General features: G+C 44.9%; 1 protein-coding gene and 1 long non-coding RNA gene across 4 annotated transcripts in view; both read left to right on the forward strand.

The window, feature by feature from the left end:
* Positions 1-15,376, forward strand: part of AOAH (acyloxyacyl hydrolase) — a 176,864-nt gene extending 161,488 nt beyond the window's left edge. For 2 of the 3 annotated variants that reach the window (XM_008686500.2, XM_008686501.2), the window contains exons 20-21: positions 4,135-4,211; positions 13,897-15,376. In XM_008686500.2, the coding sequence (XP_008684722.1) occupies positions 4,135-4,211; positions 13,897-14,025 (206 nt within the window). In that variant the 3' untranslated portion in view covers positions 14,026-15,376. Of the gene's footprint in view, positions 1-4,134; positions 4,212-4,312; positions 5,891-13,896 lie in introns of those variants that run through there. The other variant, XM_040644102.1, reaches the window with a different exon arrangement.
* A 572-nt stretch (positions 15,377-15,948) lies between these two features.
* The window catches only part of LOC103658986, a 33,335-nt gene continuing 25,188 nt past the window's right edge, over positions 15,949-24,095 (forward strand). The window contains exon 1 of the long non-coding RNA XR_567373.2: positions 15,949-17,530. This is a non-coding gene — a long non-coding RNA (uncharacterized LOC103658986). The remainder of the gene's footprint in view (positions 17,531-24,095) is intronic.

A 24,095-nucleotide genomic window follows, 5' to 3' on the forward strand; every position in this document is an offset into this window, starting at 1 on the left:
ATTTTCTAAAGTAATCTCTAGCTCTGTCATTTATTGTCTTTGGGAATGTAGGCAATTCCCTGAACATGTCTAAACTCTCCTTTCCAGACCTGGAATGGGGCTACCACATCTACATAACAAATCTTTGTGATGATTGTATGGAAAACGTGTAATTCTCCTACACGCTGTGCCTGGTACGTAGCCGGTGCCCAGGAAAGAGCAGGGTCCCCTCACACCCTTGCTCCTCAATGTGTGGCTCAGGATGAGCAGTGTCCACATCCCCTGGGGGCTAGTTATAAATGCAGAGCCCCAGGCTCCAATCCTAATTAGGACCTACCGAATTGGAATTTGCATTTTGCCATAATCCACAGATGACCCATATGCACGTTAAAAGTTAAGAAATGGAGCTCTGTAATGCTCCAAGGTTAAGAATTTAGTCATCCGATTTTTACCAAGTCCTACCATGTACTGTGTAGGTTCTGGGAATATAGCTGTCAGGAAAACCAAAACAGCCCTTATCTTCATGAAGGATAGAGAAGAGTTTACGCTTGACTCAGTACACCAGCTTTCCACTGGTGACCTAACAGGCTTGAAGCAGAGGCTCATCGGCCCCTTCTTGTCCTCACAGCAACAATAAATGCAGTATAAAAGCTAGAAGTTCAGTTAAACTGAACTGAACATCCTAGATCAAATGGCAGTGGGTCACCTTACTCAGAAACCTCCTCCGTATTTGTCCTTACTTGGCAACAATCATCAACCATTCAAGGAATTTCCTGAGAGACATTTATTAAAAATAAAATCTGACGATCCAGTTTTGGTAGAAGGCCTTCTTTGCCTTCCCCATATGAAGTCAGTGGGCACTTGGCTAGGGAAGATGTTTGGGCTCAGTGGGAGAGAGAGTGCAGACAGAGGATCTGGCGGCCATGAACAGCTGAGACAGCGGAGGACTCATTCACCCCCAGATCCCTCTCTGTGGTAACCGCCATGCCTGGGAAGCTCAGCATCCCAGAAACATGGAGGTGCAAAGTGCTATTGTAGAAAGAGCCCAGTATTCGCCACCAGATAGAGCTGTGCCCCTATCCCAGCTCAGACATGGAAAGACTGCGTAACCCTGAGTAGTTAAATAATCACTCTGTTTTGTTCCCTTTTGTGTAAGGTAAGACTAACTAAACCAGGGAGCAGGTGGGGGAGGACTTGGGGGTGATGTGAGGATCGAGACAACACTGCAATGTAGTGAGAACCCTCTTAGCTGATATCCTCCCACCACCACTGTCATCGATGTATGCAAAGCACCTACTACGTTCTTCTAGGGCTTATCATAGGAGAATAAATGTTGATTCTCTTCCAATGTCCAACCCACCTGCCATCACCAGTCACACCCGTGGACCAGTTTGAGCCCCTACAGGAAGCTATGGTGGAAATGTGTCTCATTAGCACCATGGTCTTGTGTTAGCAGACATAAAAACCGTATAGCCACTTAGGAAGCCTGCAGTCTTAATGGTCACATGGAAATCTCCCCTCTCATTTCAGTGCTGTATTTGAGCTGACTACTGCATCACAAACATCGTCATTTTTCCTAGGAAATGTACAGTTCCATCCCCTGTGACAGAGCAAGCTGCCGCTGAGGGTCGCTGTCCCTTGAGGGTAGGCATGAGCCCTATCTGTTCTCCACTCTGACAGCGTCAGTCCCACAGTGAAAGGCAATTGCTCATCTCCAAAGACTCTTTTTTGTCTCTTGCTGACTCATCCTCTAACTGGTTATGAGCTAAACAGAGGCAGCAATTTTTTCTCCCTTCAGGAAATGCCAGCTGGAGCAGGTATTGTCCTTTTTCTTTGTCTGTACCACACCTCCCAAACGGAGGAAGGAAAATGCCACTTGGCTGACAAGGCCATTTTTACGCTGACAGTTTAAATATACCAACTGCCCTCAGTTTCCAAGACAACTCAATTGGAGTAAACTTGGTTCTTAGTTCTGCCCCCGTGTATGTTTGTAAAACAACCAGTGATTTCATGGTGCTGACCAGAATTCAGACCCCTTGTTTGAAATATCTGCTGCTGTTGCTGGTCATCAAGGAGCTACCAAGGGATCGTGACTCTTCTTCAATGACTTCTGTTGCGTCTCTGAAAAGCTGGTCATTAGCAGAGCTACTTTGTCTTTACAGATACAGAAAAGACATTATGCACCAAATCCCCAGAGATCATTCGTGATCATTCAAGAAGTTTAATTCAGGTCTTCTGAGCAAATAAGAATTCATTTACCTATTTTTAATTGTGGTCCCAGGCAGGTAGAAAACAGACCAGCTTACCATGCTGCCCCTGCTTGGATCTCCTCCTTAAAATCAGTCAGAGGGCACCTGGGTGGCTCAGTCGGTTAAGCATGTGCCTTTGGCTCAGGTCATGATCCCAGTCTTGGGATCAAGTCCCATGTGGGGCTCCCTGCTCAGCAGGGAGTTTGCTTCTCCCTCTTCCTCTACCCTTCTTCCCCTCATGCTCTCACTCCCCCCTCATGCTCTCAAATAAATAAATAAATAAATAAATAAATAAATAAATAAATAAAATCTTTTAGAAATAAATAAAATCAGTCAGAGAAGAAATAGAGACCACTGGTATTGCATTTATTCTAGGAAAGCAAAATTTCCCCCTGAGATCAACAAATGTAAAAGGATCACTCTGTCTAACACTGGTCACAATACAGATAACACCTTAAACTCTTGCCTGTGAGTTTCTGATTCTCCCTTTAAGTGCTATAATACTGATGTCCGCAAATGTGCAATGACTGGTAACCCTCACAGACACAATAATCATGTGAGAAAATGATGTTTTTCACTCTGAATAGACTGATGGTAGCCTTGGTAACCTGCGGCATTTCTTTTAATGCCTATTGGATTATTCTATATGATAAGCCAGTTCTTCTAAAGACTGGACTCCCTTGTAGTGAGGGGGGAGAGGGATTTGTGCAGCAGCAGAAACACGTTTCCTGGCAGGAAGGAATATGTTATCACTGACTCCCAGTAACACCCAGATGCTAAATATGAAGCAATGGCTCAGTGGCAGCCATTTTGCAGAAGAAGCCAACAGGAATTGGTGATCCTGTGTGTATGACCAGTAGGAGTTTTTTCCCTGAGCTCTGGGAAGGGCAGCAGTATTTGCAGTCCCTCAGGGAACTAGGATCGGGTAGCAAGCAGGGGTGGCACGCTGTGGTAGTAGGACTAATTACAAAAGCAGCATCGTACTGGTTCAGCTCTGGGACCGGCTTCCCTTGTACAGTCAAAGCCTCCGGTACCATTTACATTCCTTACTTTGAGGCGAGATGGGGGGAACCAAGAAGGCACACATCCCTGCTCTTGAGTCTTTGTGGGTGAAGAGAGAAGAACTTGAAAATCGCTGCTGTGCCTGCTTCCGTCTCCGGACACCAAGGAAGTGAGGGCAGGAGTGACGCTGGGAGCAGCCAGTTTCAAATCTTTCCCTCTGGAGGCTCTCTAGGGATTTTGAAATTCCCCAGAGGAGTTCTTCTGACTATATAACATCACAGTATAGAGTTAATGGTGCCGTTGCCTTAGAGCAACTGACAGTCCTATTGAAGGGCAGTTTTATTGCTTTTCATCACTTTGGGGCTCATCGTATTTCCTCTGTAGCCATACTCCAAACGTGATGTTGAGATAATTTTATGTAATCATATTTCTGAGAAACTGTATGATTTTTAATGGTGACGGCTTGACATATGCAGGCAGTATCTGGAAATGGCAGCCCACATAGAGATGGTAACAAAATGTTTCATTCTCCCCCCACCCCCCGGCAATACTCTCCCACTGAGAAATGAGATGATTTTACATTGGTGTTGAATAGTTCAGAGCTCACCTTTTCCCACCACCCTCCTCCCTGCACAAACCATATTCACCCAACAGCCTCACACATTTTCTTCCTGAGTTAGAAAATTAAAAAGAAAAGAAAGAAAAGACCATACAATAGGAAGGTCATTCCTGTTCAGACAGCCTCCGGCCCGGGATAATAGCCCAGAGCAGCCTCGACCAAGTAAGCACCAGCCAGGCAGGCCCCGGGGCAGCTCTGACCTTGTCTACATGGTCCTTGCTCTCCAGCATGGACCGTCACTTAGAGAAGCGTGTCGCTAACCCTCTGTGTGTGTGTGCCCCGCAGTTATCGAGGAGTGGCGGAAGAGAGGCGGGCAGCCCTGGCAGCTCATTGAACCCGTCGATGGATTCCACCCCAATGAAGTAAGTGCAGTCCCACGCGGTTGCTGAAGGCTACCTGTTAAGGTTCTTTGTAAAATATAGTTATGGATCCATATGTTTGTTTTTGTCCCCTTTTATTCCAGAAAGATGTACTCACATGTCTAAGATAGAAGATTCAATAAAAACAAACTGAAAATTAGAGTAAAAGGCAAGTGAGATAGAAATGATGCCTGGCTTCCTGACTTAGTGTCTACAGTTCATATAATGTGCGCAGGGTAGTCCTAGAAACTGCCAGCGAGAGCCTACAACATCAGCTCTGTTTTCTAGGGGCTGACGTAAAAAGGGCATACGTCATGGCCTCCATAAAAAATGATAATAAATACTCAAAAAAAATCACAAGGATTCCTGGAAGAGAGACCTATGAGAAATTTCTTCTATGGATCTTTCCAGAAAGGACACTCGATGAGAGGAAAACAGTGTTCTTAGCAATATCCTGCAGTAAGTGCTGTTTCTTATCTAAGACTCCAAGGTACAATTCTGTAAAGTAGTTCTACTCTGGCCTCTTCACAGAGCAAGGGGAACTGGAGGGTAGGACTCTGTTCTGTCCTACCCTCACCCTATCCATTATCCTAACTTCAACTAGGGAAGCTCTGCTTTTATCTGTCATACATATTGGACCTACTTGGGATGTTTCTTCATTAAAAAAAAAAGAAGAAGAAGAAGAAGTACGGGAGTAGTTCTGCCACTTTTCAAATTTTGAAAACTAGCCATTCTTTGCAACTCTAGTCTTTCTGGCCTAGCCTTTGGTAAGGACAATGTGGCAGTGACAAGGCCCTAAACCAGAGAAGCAGTCCTGGTGTGCTTTCCCCATGGCCCTGGTCTCAGTGGTCAGCCAGGCCAGAGGGAGGGCTGACCGTCCCCTTGGGAGCCTGAATGGAATGGGCAGTCCACATTCCCTCAAGCTGTAGGCTCGCCGAGTACCTGCGGGCAGGGCTAAGAACTGTCTCAAAGGAAACAGAAAAGAGTGCCACTCTATCTACGAATGAATAAACAGTGGAGTCCCATAAATGCTGGGTAAATTGAAAGTGAGCATCACATGCCCATCTTCCTGTTTTAAACAACTGAAAAAATAAATCTGAGTAATGCATCTCAGATTATCTAACTTTCCTGTGTATTGTGTGGATTAGCTGATCCAACAGAATTATTGGCTGGAAGCTGGTTAAATATTAGAATCTGCTCCCCGCTGAATGATGACTTTTGTCTTAGAATGGTTTTTAATATGGAGACCTTCTTTCTGGCAATAATTAGGTAGTGGTTCTTGTCATTCCTGCATATCACAGAGTTTTACCTTTCTGATTCTAGAGAGAATTGTGGATAGGAAGAAATGGTCAGAGAAGGAGTTTATTAGGAACAAACTAAAAAGGAGAGGGTCAAAAATAGCTTTGTTTTATCCTTTGGGACATATTTGTCTGCTCCATCAAAAGACCATCCTGTCCCCGACACTTAAAATAATATTAGGATTCAAAGTCTGTCACATTAGGGCTCTATCTTGCACTCAGACAGCTTTGCCTATAACGGATTATTGAGAACAGGGTCGAAAGCTGAAAATCAGGAGGCGGGGGGCAGCACCTGGCAGGCTCAGTCAGGTACAAGATGCCACTCTTGATCTCAGGGTCATGAGTTCAAGTCCCACATTGGGCATGGAGCCGACTTAAAATGAATGAACTAATTAATTAAAAATTAAAAAGCTGAAAATCGGTGTGGGCCATAATCCTATGTTATTCCTGGGAGATTTGTTCCCATGCTGGTCGTAGAGGATGGCATGGTGGAGTCACATCCAAAGTGAGCGGCAATGGGTAGCCATGCGCAAAACCTGCCTAGTTATTGTATATATTGAGCTAAAGAGTCCAGACTGCAACTTGCCATCCAAAACTGTTTATTGAGTGCCTAACACAGTGAGAATTCAAGACTGAACAAGAAGCTGCCCCTGCCATCTAAGGAGATTATAGTCTAGAGGGGAAGAACGACCAGTGAATAGATAATTAAATATAAAGCGATCGATGCCTCCAGTCGTGTGAGCACGGGCCGTTGGGAGCACTATGGGGGATGGGATGGGAGAGAGCGCGTTTGGAAAAGCTTTCAGAGGGGCTCACTTATACGTAAGAGTAGGAGCTAATCAAGTACAGGGGACAAGGGAGGGGCTACACAAAGTGCTCCGAGCGGGGGAAACTGCGCGGGCCAAGACCTGAGTGCGAAAAAACAAGAGAAAACAAGCCCGTGGGGCCTGCTGGAGGACATAAAAGAGCCGCAGTGCAGCCAGGTCATACCGTGTGGGCGTGGGGTCGAGAGACAGGGACCAGGAGTACTCGCTCAAGGACCACATCACAGAAGGTCTGCACGGAGTTTGACCTTTTACCTGTGGGGGAGGAGGAGCCACTGAAGGTTTTCAAGCAAGAAAGAAAAATGACAAGACTCGTGGTAGCAGCTGGAGAATGGTGTGGGGGGACCATCCTAGAGGCAGGGAGACTGTCTGGAGGATGCTTCTGTGTGTCAGAGGTGATGGCCCGGGGCAGGGGGCGGAGAGAGAAGGGTGTGCATTGGACAGATTCACACAGCTGAATCAACAGAACGTGGCCATTTATTGGACGTGAGCGTGAAAGAGAAAGAGGTGCTAAGCATGACACTTCTTTCATGACTTGGGAAATCAGGTAGATGATTCTGTTGCTCACAGAGGTGAGGAAGGCAGAGGACGGGGTGGTTTGAGGAGGAGTTTGGCATACCTTGGATTGAAGGAGCCTGCAGGACATCCAAAATGGGAGTGTCTCTTTAGCAGATGACATACAAGCCTGGAGCTCAGGAAAGGGTCTGGGTGGGAGCTACAGATGTGAGCACATGAGCACATCCTGACATAGAACCTTGAAGAGGAGTCTCAGCATACCTGCGAACTCCCCTCCAGACAACGCACCTTACGGCAGAGGCAGTGCTGATGGATCCTTTTAGAACCTTATGTTATTACTTTAAAAACTAGTAACTTAAAACTGCCACACATGCGTATACACACACACACACACACACACACACACACACACACATAAGCAAATGGTCCACAAAACATAGTGAGCCATGGGAGTCCACATCTTTTCCATCTTAAAAGAGCCAGATGAGCAAGGTTGGTCTAAGGACCTCATGCCAATGGCACAAACATAATACCAACTAAAGGAGTAGGCTCAGGCCGTGTTCACATGCCCTCCCACCAATTCCTGTTCATCTGGGCAAAAACAGTTGGCACTGGCCCTTAACCACCAAGGGGGGAGAGGCTTTATCCTATTGGCCTATTTCTTTCTAAAATCCTACAAGAGAAGTGGTGGGAGTGTCGATTCAATTGCTCCAATTTTCTTAGGAAGACAGGTTTAATTAAGTATAAACATGAGTTGTGTTGAACAGTTCAAATTTATGATTGATACATCTTAATTTTTTAACCAAATTATATCTATCATCTAAACACTTTGCTTATATTTTAATGGAAAATAACCAGGTGTAGAAAAAAATCTTAGTATAGACTGACAACTGCTTTACTTTTGCATCCCACTCCCCAAGTGTAGAACCGAAATGTTAAGAAATATCTTCTCCAGTGGGAGGGGGGAAACTAGGTTATAATGCCGGACTTGACAGTTGATGGCATTTGGTGGGCGGGAAGGAGATGACTCACAGGACTGGGCATCTGGATGAACAGAAGTGAAAAATAGCAAGGCAAGGAACCCCGAAGAGGAAGGGGCAGATTTGGGCATTCTGAATTTGGGGTGGCTGCACAATATCCAGATATCTAATCACCATTAGATCAAATTGATGGGTTCTGATCTCAGGAGAGGGGCCTGGCCTGGAGACACAGGTTTGGAAATCATCAGTATCTAGTTGAGAACTGGAGACACTTGCAGAAATGAGATTGGCCCACGGGGTCAAATTATGACCATTGCCCATCAGAGAAGGACTCATTGGAGAGGAGACCCAGGAGACCGTTTGATGCCTCCAGTAAGAGCAGGCATAGTAGAGACGGGAGAACAGCTGACCAAATGCAGAGAAAGTTTGACTTACAAAAGAAATTATATGGCCAAGACCCACAACCCAGATTTGTGGCCTATGGGAGCCACAGCAATTCTACCAATTCAAATACTCACTTTTTAAAATCTCTGCAAAGCTAAGTCTCTGAAGAGGTACTTAAAAGATCTCTGGGCCTAGAACCAGACAATAGTAAACAGAAAATGTTGGAAGAGCCACAGACGTACATCAAGTCCAGCATCCTTGGCTACTCTGAGACCACCCAGCTAAGCCTCCCTGACACGTCCTGCCGTAGCAGCTTTGCCCAGCAGAGCTCTCTGCAAGACCACCTCCTCTCCTCTCACGATGCCAGTAGCAGCTCAAACCATCCTCCTGAAACTCTTCCTGCAAGCAATGAATTTTCCATGACATCAACTCCCCTACTTTCTCTTGAGCCCTGAACCTTGTACGTTGCTGGAGGCAGACATAAGATACTAATCAGTGGATTGGTTTTACATTATATATATATATATATGGCTTTAATATGTATTATGTGTATAATTGGTTGTTAAATGTTAACAGCCTTCAGGTCTTTGTTGCTCTCAGCATGTGAGCCCCTGGGAACCCACGGTCCTGAGTGGACTTGTGGAGTCCCTCAAAGAGGGAAACGATGCTGGCAGTGGGGAGGGTGGAGAGCAGGGCCTTCTGGGCTGGGGAAACTTCAAACACTTTAGGCTGGTCCTGCCCATGCATCAGGGACCCTGTCTGTTCAGTTTGCTCTATACATAAAGCCAGCTAGCAACAGTGGCTCTGGAATGACACACTGAGTCAGCACAGAGAGGCTAGAGCTGGAAATTTACATTTTCCCATAGATGTAAATGTTTAAATACCTCTTACACCGTTGGCATGTTGTTGGTTTACAAATTTAAAATTAATTGGGACAGGGATGCTTGGGTGGCTCAGTCGGTTGAGCGTCTGACTCTTGATTTCGGCTAGAGTTGTGATCTCAGGGTCGTGGGATGGAGTCCCATGTCAGCCTCTGCACTGGGTGTGGAGGCTGCTTAAGATTCTCTTTCCCCCTCTCCCTCTGCCCGTCCCCCTGCTTGCTCACGCATGCATGCTCGCGCTCTCTCTCTCTCGCTCTCTCAGAATAAAAATAAAATAAAATTAATTGGGTCCAATAAACCATGTTTCTGGGCAAATTGAGAGCCCAGAGAAGCAGAGCCATGCCTTCCCTGTGGTAAGGGCTTCCCTGCAGGCGTTTAAAAGCAATCTTACCAAGATAGCCCAGAAATGTTCTTCCTATAGGAAAAATAAATTCACAGTATATTTTTAACTTTGGTCTCATAAAACCCCAGAGTTAAATTTAGCAAGGGTTCAACTTAAAAGGGATCAGGGATGATAAGTTTTTGGTGAAATCTATGCAATCTTGCTTTGAATTGCATTTATTTTTTTTTAATATTATAAAAAGGTAGTTACTGTTTAGGGTTTGATTTTATAGTTGTCTTACTAATGAATTCTATTTTTGTAGCAAAATACATAAAATTAGTTTATGAAGTAGGAATGTGAAGGGGGATTGTGTGCGGCTGTGACCCTGCTGGGCTTGCACGGTGTCCAGAGGTGTCTCAGGAACGTGTGGGGTGAACCCAATGGCGTGTACTTACGGGGAGGACCAGACGCTGTCCTGGAGAGGGGCTCAGCATAAGTCCAAATATGGTTAGGCAAAGAAGTGTGGCTCCTTTTAAAAACTGTCATCATAAGGGAGAGAGTCTAGAAGCCATATGGTGGCTCTTACCAGAAACTGCACCAGATTCCTACCCTTCCCCTCCCCCTAGACTCATGCCTCGATCCTGGGGGATTCTGGGACTGCACATCAACACTGAAAGATCTGTTTTGCCGGACCCACCTAAGACAGCAGGGTATTAAATCCCCCTGCTTTGTTGCCCCTTCGCGGAGAATTTCAAAGAGGAAACTTTACAGTGGACCAGGGACCATCATGTGATTTGGGCACTGTGAGCGCTTCTCAGCACCAGCAGCAGGCAGACAGGTGGGTGGCATATTCCACAAAAGCACTGGGGCTGCAGGAGTGCCTGCGAAAAAGCACCAGGGCTCCTCAGAGGGTAGCCCGAGGAAGAGGCCCACCTGCCGGACTCTGGAGTGGGTTCTGCGGGAGAGCAGCGCCACCCCGACGGAAGCTGTCTGCACTCACCGCAGCTGGGCCCTGCCGGAGCTCGCAGGCAGCCCCGTCCACCAAGGGAGAGACTCTTTCGGGCCTGACTCCGTTAACCAGAAAGTCTCACTGAACCAGAACCTCCTATTCCCCAGCATTCTGCTGGGCCGGACGTCCACTCACGCGTGTGTGTGGTAGGGTAGGTGAGCCACGCAGCCTACGAACCCCTTCCGTGGGCACTGTCTCTGTTCCCCTGTCCTGAGGACAAACGTGCGGGAGACGTGTGACAAAAGTCTCCGCTGGTGAAATAAATTAGCTTGCGCCCATCTGATGGAATACCGTGCACGGAATAAAAACCATGATATAGATCTACCTTTAGTGACACAGAAATATGTTTGTAATATAGAGCAAAGTAAATAAAAGCGGATTACAGATTGTGGGGGCGATTACTCAACTGTATGCATTTGTCAACACTGGCGAAGCTGCTTATCACAAGAAGTTAATTCCACTGTGTGTGAATTATCCTCAGAAAGAGTGGACTATAAAATGATATTTACGCAAGGATCCAATTTGTGCGTGCGCGCGCATGTGTGTGCACGTGCAAGGCTCTACACCCAGTGTTAACGTGGGCTACCTCTGTTATAATTACAGATGACTTTCACTTATTGTTTTCTCTTTTGGCTAAACTGCCTTTTCAAATTTTTCTCAGATGAGTAGGGATTGCTTTACTATGTTAAACTACGACCAGGGAAGCATAAAAGAATATTCCTGTTCAGGGAATAGCTAACCCGGAGTAATGAGGGGAAGGGTGGCGGGGCCTTGCCTGGTGCGTCATGGGAGTTGCAACAGGAGGTTGGTTGTAAGAGAAGCCCACAGTAGATATTCAGTAAATGTTTGTCACATGAGCGAGTGATTAGAGTGGGTCATTTTACCATAAGTCTCTAGTTTAATAATAACCATGCCATTCTCGCTTTAGACCCGATGTATTAGCAGTGCACACTCATAAATATTTTCATCTCCATTAGAGTGACAACCAGCTAATTGCTTTCAAACCAGTTACCTCATGCACAAAGCTGAGCTCCTTCCTTTTAACTTTCCTCTTCTTATCCTCACTCCATCTCCTCCTTTATTAATTTAGATTGGGAAATAAATAACCACAAACGTCTTGGTTTCACATAATTGTTAGGAAGACAGCTTAGGTGTACCAAGTAGAAATGCAGAAAACAAAACAGAAGAACCAGTAATTTTCCACAGACCTGGCAGCAGCCTCCTTTGTTGAGAAATAGCAGGAAAAACAGCCACAAGACCAGTCTTCTGTCTTCCAAGACACTGATTGCTTGGTGTCCTAGAGACAGGAGCAGCCCCTTCCTGGAAACCTGCTGGCTTGATAGTTAGCCTGGAAGGGGGGGTGGCCGAGGGAGGAGGTGGGGTATGGGTGTAGGCGTGTGTGTGTGTGTGTGTGTGTGTGTGTGTGTGTGTGTGATTGGGAGAGGATGGATATGGTATGCGTGGTGTGATGTGACGTGTGTGGTGTTGGGGGGTGTGGTATTGGGGATATGCACGTTTGTGGTAGGGGTAGGGGTGGTGTGTTTCTGTTAGGTACCACATGGATATAATCAAGATTACATTGTTGGATACATAGAATTTGGGGTCCACCTCAAAAGGCTCAGGAATATATTGAAATACTGGGGGTAATTAATGTAGCAACTAAACCAGTTCTAGTTTTTTCTAACAGCTGCTAAAACCTTACACACAATTTAGACCCAGAAAGCTCTCTATTTTTTTTTAAGATTTTATTTATTTATTTGAGAGACAGAGAGTGAGAGAGAGAGAGAGAGAGCAAGAGAGGGGGGAGGGTCAGAGGGAGAAGCAGACTCCCTGCTGACTGGGGAGCCCAATGTGGGACTCGATCCTGGGACTCCAGGATTATGACCTGAGCTGAAGGCAGACGCTTAAGCGACTGAGCCACCCAGGTGCCCCAAGGTCTTTAAACCATATATTCTAGCCCACTCATTTTGCAAGTGAGAGAATTGCAGCCCAGAGAGTAGAAGGGGGCTGCCCAACATCACACAGGGACCTGGCAGCACTGCCTGTTGGAATGGTGAACAAGACCTGCCCTTTGGAGACAATGTCCATATGCTTCTGAATAAGGTTAGGGACATCCCCGAGCACCTGCTCTGAACAGTGTGTTCCCCCCCCGAAAGGCCTTCAGCAATCACATTTCTCTTTCAGCATTCCCTTTGCAGATGTAGCCAAGTTAGGGCCTGGAAGTCTGGCCAGGCCCCATTTGCTAAATAAGGGCATTATCTGCAGAGAAAGAGTCCTCATCAAAGGCACGTTAATGACAAGCCAGAGGATTAGACAACCAAGAATGGATCCTGTAAGCCCCACAAATAAAGGGAAACCTACTGTAAAACCAAGCAACCAGAGAGTGGGCGTTAAGCTGGGAAAGCCAGACACAGGCCTTTTGTGCATCAAGCCAATGATTCCTCACCCTGGCACCCAAGCCACACCCTTCATGCTTACAGCACCCTTCAACCTAGTTACTCTGCATCCTCGTTTCCCAGGAGCCCTTGGTTTCCCACCATGCCATTCTCTTCCACACCTCTGTGCCTTTGCACAGCCTGGGTCCTCCGCTGGGTGCGGTTTCCCACATCATTCATCCGGATGAACTCCCCCTTGAAAACTCAGCTCAGCCATCACCCTCTTTAGGGAGGAGGTGTCGCTTCCTCCACCCAGCAGAGTCGGCACCTCCAACCCTTCCAGCCTCCCACAGACGGCCCTGTGGGTTTGGTGGTGTCGTTTTGCATGTCTGGAGTTTCTTGAAGGAAAGACTCATCCAGTTCATCTCCAAAACCTAAGCCCTAGGCCTGCAGTAGATGTTAGCTCTCCACAGATAAATGAAAATGTGCATTTGCTGTCTGTTACTAAATAGAAAAACCACCTCAGAATGAGCAGCTCAAAACAATACCGAGCTTGCAGTTTCTGTGGGCAGAGTGCTGGCACAGTTTAACTGGGGCGTCTACTTAGGGTCTCACAAGGCAAAAATCCGGGTGTGTCATCCAGGCCATATCCTCATCCAGAGACCCAACTGGGGAAGAATTGCTTTCAAGTTCACTTAAGTTGTTGGTAGAGTTCATTTCCTTGTGGTTGTAGGACTGAGCACCCAGCTTCTTGCGGGTGTCAGCCCCTTGCTGTGCAGGCTTCCTGACAAGCTTTCTTCCTTCATGCATCCCACAAAAAGAGTCTCCCAAGAAGACTGCCAGTAAAGCAGAGTGTGAGATAATGTTACATAGTCACTGAAGTGACATCATTTTACCTTCACCATATTCCATTGATTAGAACCAAGTGCGAGCTCCCACCCACAGCAAGGGAAGAGGATTCTACAAAGACAAAGCGAGGAATCATGGGGGACCCTTCTAGAGTCTGCCGACCACACAAAGAATGCAGTAAATCCTGCTATTAAACTCTTTACTTTGTTTTAATTTTCCTTTTATTCCTCCTTTGGGTTCTCTCTTGCAGGTGGCTTCACTGCTGTTGGCAGATCGCTTCTGGAAGAAGGTGCAGCTCCAGTGGCCCCAGGTTCTGGGAAAGGAGAATCCATTCAACTCTCAGATTGAACAGGTGTTTGGAGACCAAGGGGGCCACTGAGCGCCTTCAGGATGTGCACTCCTGGAAAGCTCAGGGAGGCAAGAACTTGGGTAAATTCATCCAACAAACGGTTATGGGGCTGCCATTTTGCAGGCACATAGAACCCTCTTTAGCAGCAACTTGGCAAAGTGCTTTTCTCTCATTTTGGAGTCTATCTAAATGACAGCATGATTCGGAGTGTTTCGGGGAGCAGTTCCCTCCATTTGTCCCTCAAGTCACTTTAATAAAGTGTTTTGGATGCCATTCCAAGCAAGAGAGAGTATCGGTGCCCTTTAACAGCTTATTGTTCTAAAATCAAATTAGAAGTCCGGCAATGCTCGGATCTTACCCAGGGTATTGGTGCGCCAGGACTGAGCCTCACTCCGGTGCTGCTGCTTTCGGATGGCCAGCAGGCTGGGGCTGCCCCTAGGAAGGCTGCTGGCTGGCTGCCAAGAGCTCTCACAAGAGAACACAGAACTATAAACACAAAATTAGGTACAAACTTGGATGTTTATTTAGAACGAGAAAAGAAATCACAACAAATGGCAATTTTTTTTTAAGTTGACAAATAGCATAAGCCCCACAAAATCCAGACGATTGAAAAAATGACAATTTTTCTTTGTTTTAAAGGTTTTCTTACATTCTTCAGCTGCATAGTCTCATCAGCTTTTCCTATAACAATGATTTGGTGATATCAGGGTCTACAGAAAGGACAGAAAAGTAAAACGTGTTGCTTTTTATTGATAATTTAGAAGAGTTTCTTTCAGTTGCATAACTCATTGGTAAAGTCATGTAAATTTTTAGAATTGTTGTCAAATTGGGAGGACCTCTATCAAATCTCTTTTGAGTGAGAGCTATAAGAGACACACTCCCTATTTGGAGTACTGTTAACATTTTGTGTGCGTGTAAGCCTGGGAATTCTGGTAAATTCTATCGCACACCATTCTCGTTGGTGTGTCACTTCCCTTGCCCATCTCTGACACAGCCACGGATTTTGGGGGCCAGTGGGTATATGCCCAGACCCACATCGCACTGCCAGCACCCCACTTCACATAGGCACATCTTCCTACATTCTGCCCTCAGAAGCTTGCTTGACACAGCCCAGAGGTGTGGGGCAGTTCCACCCCAGGCAACCCAGGAGCCGGTGAATAAATGCACCAGCCTCTTGCTTTCATGGTCAGTTTGGGGAGGCATTCAGTGTGCTTCTCAGAGGCAGAATCAGCCCCTTCGTTCATGGCAACGATGCCTTAGATGGTGCTTCCTTCTACTCTGTGTCACTCTCCTTGCCCCCTCATTCCTGCCCTCTGGGATGCTTCCCAAATAAACCACCTGCACCTAAGTCTTTGTCTCAATAAAGACAACATTAAAATGATGGTGTGTTCATAATTGTGTATGCTTTATTACTGAATATATTCCTAATATGAAGATACTTCTGTTTCAACTAGGCACCAATGCAAACTAAACGTCCCACTCACTGTACACCGTCTACTGCCATGGACCAGCTTCTGGCTTCATGCATTTACACCTTGTTTCTCCTCTGTGATCCACCACTTCCCATGCCGGGAGCTGTAGGATACTTTCATTCTGTGATCTGCCCATTGGCCCTAAACCCTTGTAACCATGCTGATGAGCAGTAGGAGCATATCTAGAAGCCCTTCCTATACCTGGATGGCTAGCGGTCACCCAGCTGTGCACAGAAATGACTGCAAACTACATAAATATTTCAACATAAACCCACCTTAAATGGATCTCCACTTCAGCTGCCCCAGAATTCCCACGGCTAGCCCACAGCCACCAGATAGAAAATAAAGTACACAGAGAAGAAGCAATTGTGTTTAAAATATCCTACTTTTGCAAATTTTAGAAAGCGTGTGACCATGTGAATGTATTGCTTGGACCCCTTCCAAGGCTTTGGAAGGGACCCTAAACTTAATCTTTTTTAGACTTATGGTCAGTCTACCTTGGCTCACAAAATTAATTTGCGAGATGGTGTGTGAGCTCCGTTTTAGGGGCCAAAACACTTAAAATGTTGTCAACCCACTAATTTCTGTCACCTGGACAGAACCCTTGGTTCAGCACAACCAGGACATGTCCTGGAGAGGTGGATCAACAGGGGGCCAACATGCCATCAGGAAGCTGCTTGTTTCCAGCAGGAAATACAAATGAGGAGAGTAAATTGGAGAATACGAGGTATGGAGGTGTGGGACTATGGAAATCTGGTATATCTGTCTCCTCCTGAGGGATGTGTCCACTAACAGGGTCTTGGTAAGTACATTTCTGGTTTTGGTGTTCCAACATCTCATGTTATGTTTAAGCACCAAAATACTAATACTTGTTGTAGTGTTGTGTTTTTTCATCTTTTTTTTTAATCTGAAATCTTGATCATTTAGTCTCAAGATATACCCAGAGAACACTGCACTAAAATTTTGTATTCCTTTAGAAAGAATTCTATTTAATCCTCACTCTGTTTAAGATGCTTTCAAGTTACTTTATCACTATTCTAATTTCTACTTCCCAGACTACTTGTGAAGCTGATAATCTCGTATTGCTTTTGCAGTCTCGTTGTTGGAGGGGATAGAGAATTCATTTTAGGTCTAATCATTTTCCAGAAGGCCCTGAAGGACTAGAGTTGTTTTAAAAGTGTGGAGTATATAGGGAGATGCAGAAAGTACAGGGAAGAAGTTCCCAGACTGAATTGTTCTGAGACCAACCACATCCTTTCTCCCACCCTAGAAGTCATCTCTGTCCCTGCCACTTTTTCCTGTCAAATTCTCTTAGGAACAGAAGCCCCCACCTTAGGGAATAGTTTCACCAGTACCATATTTCCCCTTTGTCACTTGAACAGGTTCAGATGGGGAGAGAGACGTGCCTTCATCCTGAGCCCTGACCTCACTCCTGGGGCATGGCATCCCAAAATCAAAGGGTAGGAGAGGATGGCGCTCCCATCTCATTTTTTTTTTTTTTAATGAAGCACCAATACTGCACAAAGTAAGTACTAAATACCGCTATTGTCTCCTCAAGAACTGGAGTCCGAGGCCAGGCCCTCACCCTGGGGTCAGGAGCCTCTGGGTGAGGCAAGTCCACTTCTGCCTCCATCTTTATACTCCACACCAATCCAGACACGTTCTTTCTTTGAGATTCAACCACATCTTTCTCTCTGGCTTAGGGATGTTCTGTCCCTATAAGTTGCTTTATGTACTTCTCATAACTTCCAAGTGTCCAGAATTTACAAGATAGCTGCAGGGAACAGCTTTTATGTTGTATTTCTGCACTGGTGCCTCTTGAGATCCTGTCTTCAGCCTCCATGTTTTCAGAATCATAGCGTGTTCAATGCTAGCCTCTGAGAGGCATGTGAAGGACTTATCCAGGTGGGCTCACATCCCTCTCCATCTCCTTCCCCCATTCCTGCAGTGGCTTCCTGATGAGACGCACCAGAAGAGATGCTCCAGGAGATAAGAACCTGGCCAGTCATGTTCCCTCCTGTATCCACAGCCTTACAACAATGCCAGCCCATGAGAGGTGCTCAGTAAGTAGTACTGACTGGTAAGTGAGTGAATGAATGAATGAATGAATGAGACATTAGTGTTGCCTTCCAAGTCACACTTCATTATTTCTTACTATTTAAAAACAAAAAAAGAAGCCTCTTTTTTGACACATTTAAATTAGCCATTGGAGCACACTTGTGAATTGAGCGGGTAAGAAAGAAAAGCAATTAGTGAGAAGATGCCTTCCTCCCAGAGACCCTTCGTGGGGAGGCTTGGGCTCTTCTGTAATCTTCATCTAAACACCCAACACTCTGTTGTCATTGGTTTCTCCTATTTTCAGATTAAAGACCTATCTAGCCCTTGGCTATTGAAATAGAGCTCCTTATTTTCTATATGAACAATTATTAAAAACTTCTATTCTTCCCACCACCACTCCTGGACATTTTTCATTTGGGATAGAGCCTTCTGGGCTCAGGCCTTGGTGAAAAAAATTTCCAGGGCCCCCAGCCAAAGCAGATCAGCTGAAAATCTTTATATGTGACTTGTACTGATACACAACCTAGCAGGACTTAAGCCCCAGAAACCTGCACTGCTTCCCCACCCCACTTTCTCACCAAGTTAACCCCACTAGAAAAGGGATTCTTAACTAAAGCCCATGGGGACCTTACTCCCCCAGAATTAAAAATGCCTATGAACTTGAATGGGGAAAAAATTGTATTCAAGACCCTCTAAAACAGTATTTCCTTTTATTATGAATGTAGGTAACAAAACAGCTGTATTTTTGTCACAAATATTTACATATCACATTACATTTGCTGCAGATACAGTCAATTCTCATTATTCATAGGACTTACGTGCCATTAAGTCATCTTGAAGACTGAATTAGCAAACACTGAACCATTGCTCCTAGGGGACATACAGGGTTACGTTCCTGCAAGCCTCTGGTCATGACATTATCATTCAGCCAATCAATACATAACCTTGTTTCACGTGTGGTTTTTGTTTAAAGACACCTATTTAATTTATAGTTGATTAATTAACCTTGAACTCATAGCCAACAGCACTTTAACTCCCATCCAAATGGAGATTATCTACACATCTATTTTCTCTATAAGGCACATCACAGCCTTCTCGCAGGAACCCCAGATGACACTTCAGCACTGCACTTGCATTTTAAACAATGAAATCACCAACAAAAAGCATAAAACTGCCCAAAACATGACAACAAATATACCATGAAAAGGATATTTATTTACAGTGTAAAAGCTGAAACAAGAAGACAGAGCACTGCCTTATTCAAACTCACGTGGGAACATACAGGTCAGGGGACTGAAATTTTCCCTGTTCAAATGACTGCAAAATTGCCATGGGTATTTATTTGGGGGTTACAAATAAATTTAGCAAGTAGGCAAATTCACAAATATAGAATCCTGAATAATGAGGATTGACCATTTTTTTAAAAGATTTTATTTATTTATTTGAGAGATGAGGGGGAGCACAAGTAGGAGGAGGGGCAGGAGAGAGTGAGAAGCAGACTCCCCACTGAGCAGGGAGCCCGATGCGGGGCTCATCCCAAGACCCTGGGATCATGACCTGAGCTGAAAGCAGATGTTTAACCAAATGAGCCACCAAGGTGCCCCAGGGATTGGCCATTTCTTAAAATATCATTTATAGCCATAAATGTTTTGAAACAACTATAGTTATTAGACCCATTATAAAAGAAGCACACACACACACAAAAAAAAAAAAACGTAAGCACGTGTATTAATGTATGCCCATTTTTGATATTTCAAAGTATTGTTAGTAGTGCGATATTTGGTTTCCTTTGTAATCCTATGTGTTTTATTTTTTGGATTTAAAATTGTTATTCTGAAAAAGGATTCCCCAGGCTTCCCCAGCCTGGCAAAGGGATTCATGACACAAAAGGTTGTATGCTCTTGGGTGTGGTGCCTTGCAAAGGAAGAACCCCACAGTCCAAAAATGCTGGAAGCACACCATAATTTCTCTGCCTCCTGAAAAGTCACAGGGTGGGAGTTCTACAGTGAAGAAGTCTGTTGAGCGCATCATTTACCCCACATTTATGACCTAGAGACTTTTCCCCATATGATAGCTATTAACACCCTGTAGGTACCGCGCTCTATGGAACCACCTTGGGAGATGCTGCTGAGAGGAATTAGCATCTGTACCGCGTCCTCACTGGCATGTAAGAGAGCAAGCACCGCGTCCTCATTGGCGTGTAAGAGAGCAATTTCCCGGGTATATCTAGACTCGAATCCCCACTCCGCAGCTTCTCTGTGAGGCAGTGTCTTTGGAATCCTTCTCATTGCAACAACAGCTTTCCTGGTCGAACTTAAAATGACAAAAGCAGCACCTCTCCGGGGCCCAGAGCCCCAGGGCACATTCACTGTGCTTTATGGATTTCCTGACGAATGGATGCATCAATATGCTATTAACATGTCAGTTTCTCATTAAATCTGAGTACAGAATCCGTGTTTGCCCGGCAGGATGAACTCCTCTAATCTGATCTGGCAGAGGTTCTAGCATAAATATTCATACAAACTAGGTCTCTTTTAATCTGGTCCTTTGCTTGGGGTAAAGAGGGTGGGGAGAGGTTGCTTTTAAAGGCTGTTTCTGGGTCACTTCTTAAAACCACAGTATCAAAAAATAATGGCTTCATCGTCACGAATCTGTCATTAAGAAGGATTACACTTCTGAAGCTCTCGGATGGATAGAAATGCAGAGGAGAAATAAAGAGCACACAATGAGGCTTGCTGAGGATTTCTTTGGGCATTGGGCTCCTGGCTGGCTGCTTTGTTTATAATTAAATACACAGAGCATTTACGGGAACCCTCTTCAGCCTCGGAGCACTACAAATGTAACTCGGGGTTCACAAAGCCTGGGTCAGTAAGCTGCAGCAGAAGGACCGGCAGGAGGGGCGCACCCAGTGCTTCTGAGGCAGGCGAGGCTTAAGGCAGCTTCAGACCCCAGAGACTTTCAGTCTTGCCTGAGGACTCTGTCTTCAGAGATGCACACTTTGCAGAGGCTCAGAAAAACCCCAGGTGTTAGTATTTTTACAGTGACCCCCACATTGCAGTTCCGCAAATATCAGCCAGAGTGTGGACGCGGAGTGAGGCTGCTGGCAAAGCAGAGAGCTTTTGAAGAATAATAAGTGGAGACTCCAGGCTCATTCAACTCTTGTGGAAAGGACAAAATTCTGTCCTGCTGCCTTTTGGAGCTGAGAGACACATTGAAACACAACGAGTGGGGACTGCATGAAGCAGCAGGCTTTGGAGGCACTCATCTGGGTTTGAATGTTGTGGAAGCCCCTGGTGCCTCCGTCACTTTTTCTTCAAAATGGGGGCAGTAACACCTGCTTCCAGCACCATGGTGAGCATTAGCAATAAGCACTGATGCTTACAGAGGCCTAAGTGACATATATAATTGCGCTTAACCCTTACACACCTGTGTAATGCAGGTCCACCATGATTATCTGCTTTTATAGTTAAAGAAACAGAGGCAGAGAACAATTAAGTAACTTGCTGGAGTTTGCACAGCCAATAAATGATGAATCAAGAATTTGAAGCCAAGCCCTCTGGCTCCAGGTTCCATACTGCTAGCCATGAGGTGACACCGCCTTTATTAAGTAAGACAATGTTTATACAACATGGCTGAGTAATCAGTCAATGCTTGCTCTCATGGTCTCAACAACCAGAGTGTAGTTTGGCCACCACACATGCTGGTGTCTGCTTTGTCTAAACAGTAGAACCAGAACTCCTCAATTGACACAGCTCATGCCTCCGCAAGCTCCCTCCTTTCCTGTCCCTTCTTTTATCCTACATCCCAGCCACAGGAAACTTGTCATTAAAAACGTGGACAGTGGGTAGGTCTCCAAAGATGGCTGCCAGCCATGGCTACCCTCCCTGCATGTGCATGCTGCTCCTTCCATGAAGAGACACCATCTATTCCCACTCCTTGAAGCTGGCCTGGAGGTGCAGGAGAAACTTCCACACCAGGCTTAGCACAGGACACCGAGATGTCTCTTTACCTCTTAGGTCATAGAGTCATACTGAAGGGAAGTTGAGGCTATGCTGCCATGAGAGCCCTGGGGGATGAGACACCATGTGGAAGAGAGAAGCCACACCTCAGAGTGTGAGAGAGGCTTTCTTGGGACTTCCAGCCTAGTCCTCTACTGGCTGGATGTAGCCCAATAGGCAATCCCAGCCAAGACAACATGGAGCCCAGCCAACCTACAGAATCATGAGATATCATACATTTCTTGTTCCAAGTCTCTGCATTTTTGAGGGGGTTTTTGCAGGAACAGTGCAGGAACACTGAACCAAAACACAGGCCTAGCCCTCTCACAGCTCCATGTCCTTCCCCAGGCTGTCTCCTCATCCTGCACACCCTTCTCTGATTGGAATACTCTTATTCATTCTTCAAGACCCAGCTCACAGCACCGTTGTCACAGATGAGAAAATACAGACACACTCACAGTCTGCTGGAGGGTATAAAAATCTCTAGGATTAGGTTCAGCTGCTTATGAGTGAAGAAATAACAGTGATTTTAAAAGAGAGAAAATTATTTCTCACATAAAAGAAATCCAGTGGTAGGCGGTGCAGACCTAGCAAAAGACATGTGAGACCTCTATATCAAAAACAATATCTTGCTGAAAAAATTTTTTTGACGATATAAATAAATGGAAATAGATAACTTATTCATAAATTAGAAAACTCAATATTATTGGGGAGCCTGTGTGGCTCATTTGGTAAAGCATCCGTCTCTTGATTTCAGCTCAGATAGTGATCTCAAGATTGTGGGATCGAGCCCCATGTCAGGCTCTGCACTCAGTGGGGAGTCTGCTAGAAATTCTCTCTCCCAGTCACAACCAACACCAATGAAATTGGAAGGATTATTAGAAACTTTTATCAACAGCTTTATGCCAATAAATTAAGCAATCTGGAAGAGATGCAGGCCTTCCTGGAAACCTATAAACTACCAAGGCTGAAACAGGAAGAAATTGATTTTTTAAACAGGCCAATTAATTATGAAGAGATTGAGTCAGTGATAAACAACCTTCCAAAAAACAAAACTCCAGGCCCGGATGGTTTTCCTGGGGAATTCTACCAAACATTCAAAGAAGAAATAATACCTATTCTCCCAAAGCTATTTCAAAAAATAGAAACAGAAGGAAAGCTACCAAACTCATTCTATGAGGCCAATATTACCTTGATCCCCAAACCAGGCAAAGACCCCATCAAAAAGGAGAATTACAGACCAATTTCCCTAATGAATATGGACGCCAAAATCCTCAACAAGATACTTGCTAATAGAATCCAACAGTACATTAAAAGGATTATCCATCACGATCAAGTGGGATTCATACCTGGGATGCAAGCGTGGTTCAATATTCGCAAATCAATCAGCGTGATACATCATATCAACAAGAAAAGACTCAGGAACCATATGATCCTCTCAATCGATGCCGAAAAAGCATTTGACAAAATACAGCATCCTTTCCTGATTAAAACCCTTCAGAGTGTAGGGATAGAGGGTACATTCCTCAATCTCATAAAAACCATCTATGAAAAGCCTACAGCAAATATCATTCTCAATGGGGAAAAGCTGGAAGCCTTTCCCTTAAGATCAGGAACACGACAAGGATGCCCACTCTCGCCACTATTATTCAACATAGTACTAGAAGTCCTTGCAACAGCAATCAGACAACAAAAAGGGATCAAAGGTATTCAAATCGGCAAAGAAGAAGTCAAAATGTCTCTCTTCGCAGATGACATGATACTCTATATGGAAAACCCAAAAGAAGCCACTCCCAAACTATTAGAAGTTATAGAGCAATTCAGTAATGTGGCGGGATACAAAATCAATGCTCAGAAATCAGTTGCATTTCTATACACGAATAATGAGACTGAAGAAAGAGAAATTAGGGAATCCATCCCATTTACAATAGCACCAAAAACCATACGTTACCTTGGAATTAACTTAATCGGAGAAGTAAAGGATCTATATTCTAGAAACTATAAATCACTCTTGAAAGACATTGAGGAAGACATAAAAAGATGGAAAGATATTCCATGCTCATGGATTGGAAGAATTAACATAGTTAAAATGTCCATGCTACCCAGAGCAATCTACACTTTCAATGCTATCCCGATCAAAATACCAATGACATTTTTCAAAGAACTGGAAAAAATAGTCCTTAAATTTGTATGGAATCAGAAAAGGCCCCAAATCTCCAAGAAACTGTTGAAAAGGAAAAACAAAGCTGGGGGCATCACAATGCTGGATTTCGACCTGTACTACAAAGCTGTAATCACAAAGACAGCATGGTACTGGCACAAAAACAGACACGTAGACCAATGGAACAGAATAGAGAGCCCAGAAATGGACCCTCAGCTCTTTGGGCAACTAATATTTGATAAAGCAAGAAAAAACATCCGGTGGGAAAAAGACAGTCTCTTCTATAAATGGTGCTGGGAAAATTGGACAGCTACATGCAAAAGAATGAAACTTGACCACTATCTCACACCATACACAAAAATAAACTCCAAATGGATGAAAGACCTCGATGTGAGACAGGAATCCATCAAA

Source organism: Ursus maritimus, unplaced genomic scaffold (assembly GCF_017311325.1).
Source record: "Ursus maritimus isolate PB19 unplaced genomic scaffold, ASM1731132v1 scaffold_3, whole genome shotgun sequence".
NCBI classification, from domain to species: domain Eukaryota; kingdom Metazoa; phylum Chordata; class Mammalia; order Carnivora; family Ursidae; genus Ursus; species Ursus maritimus.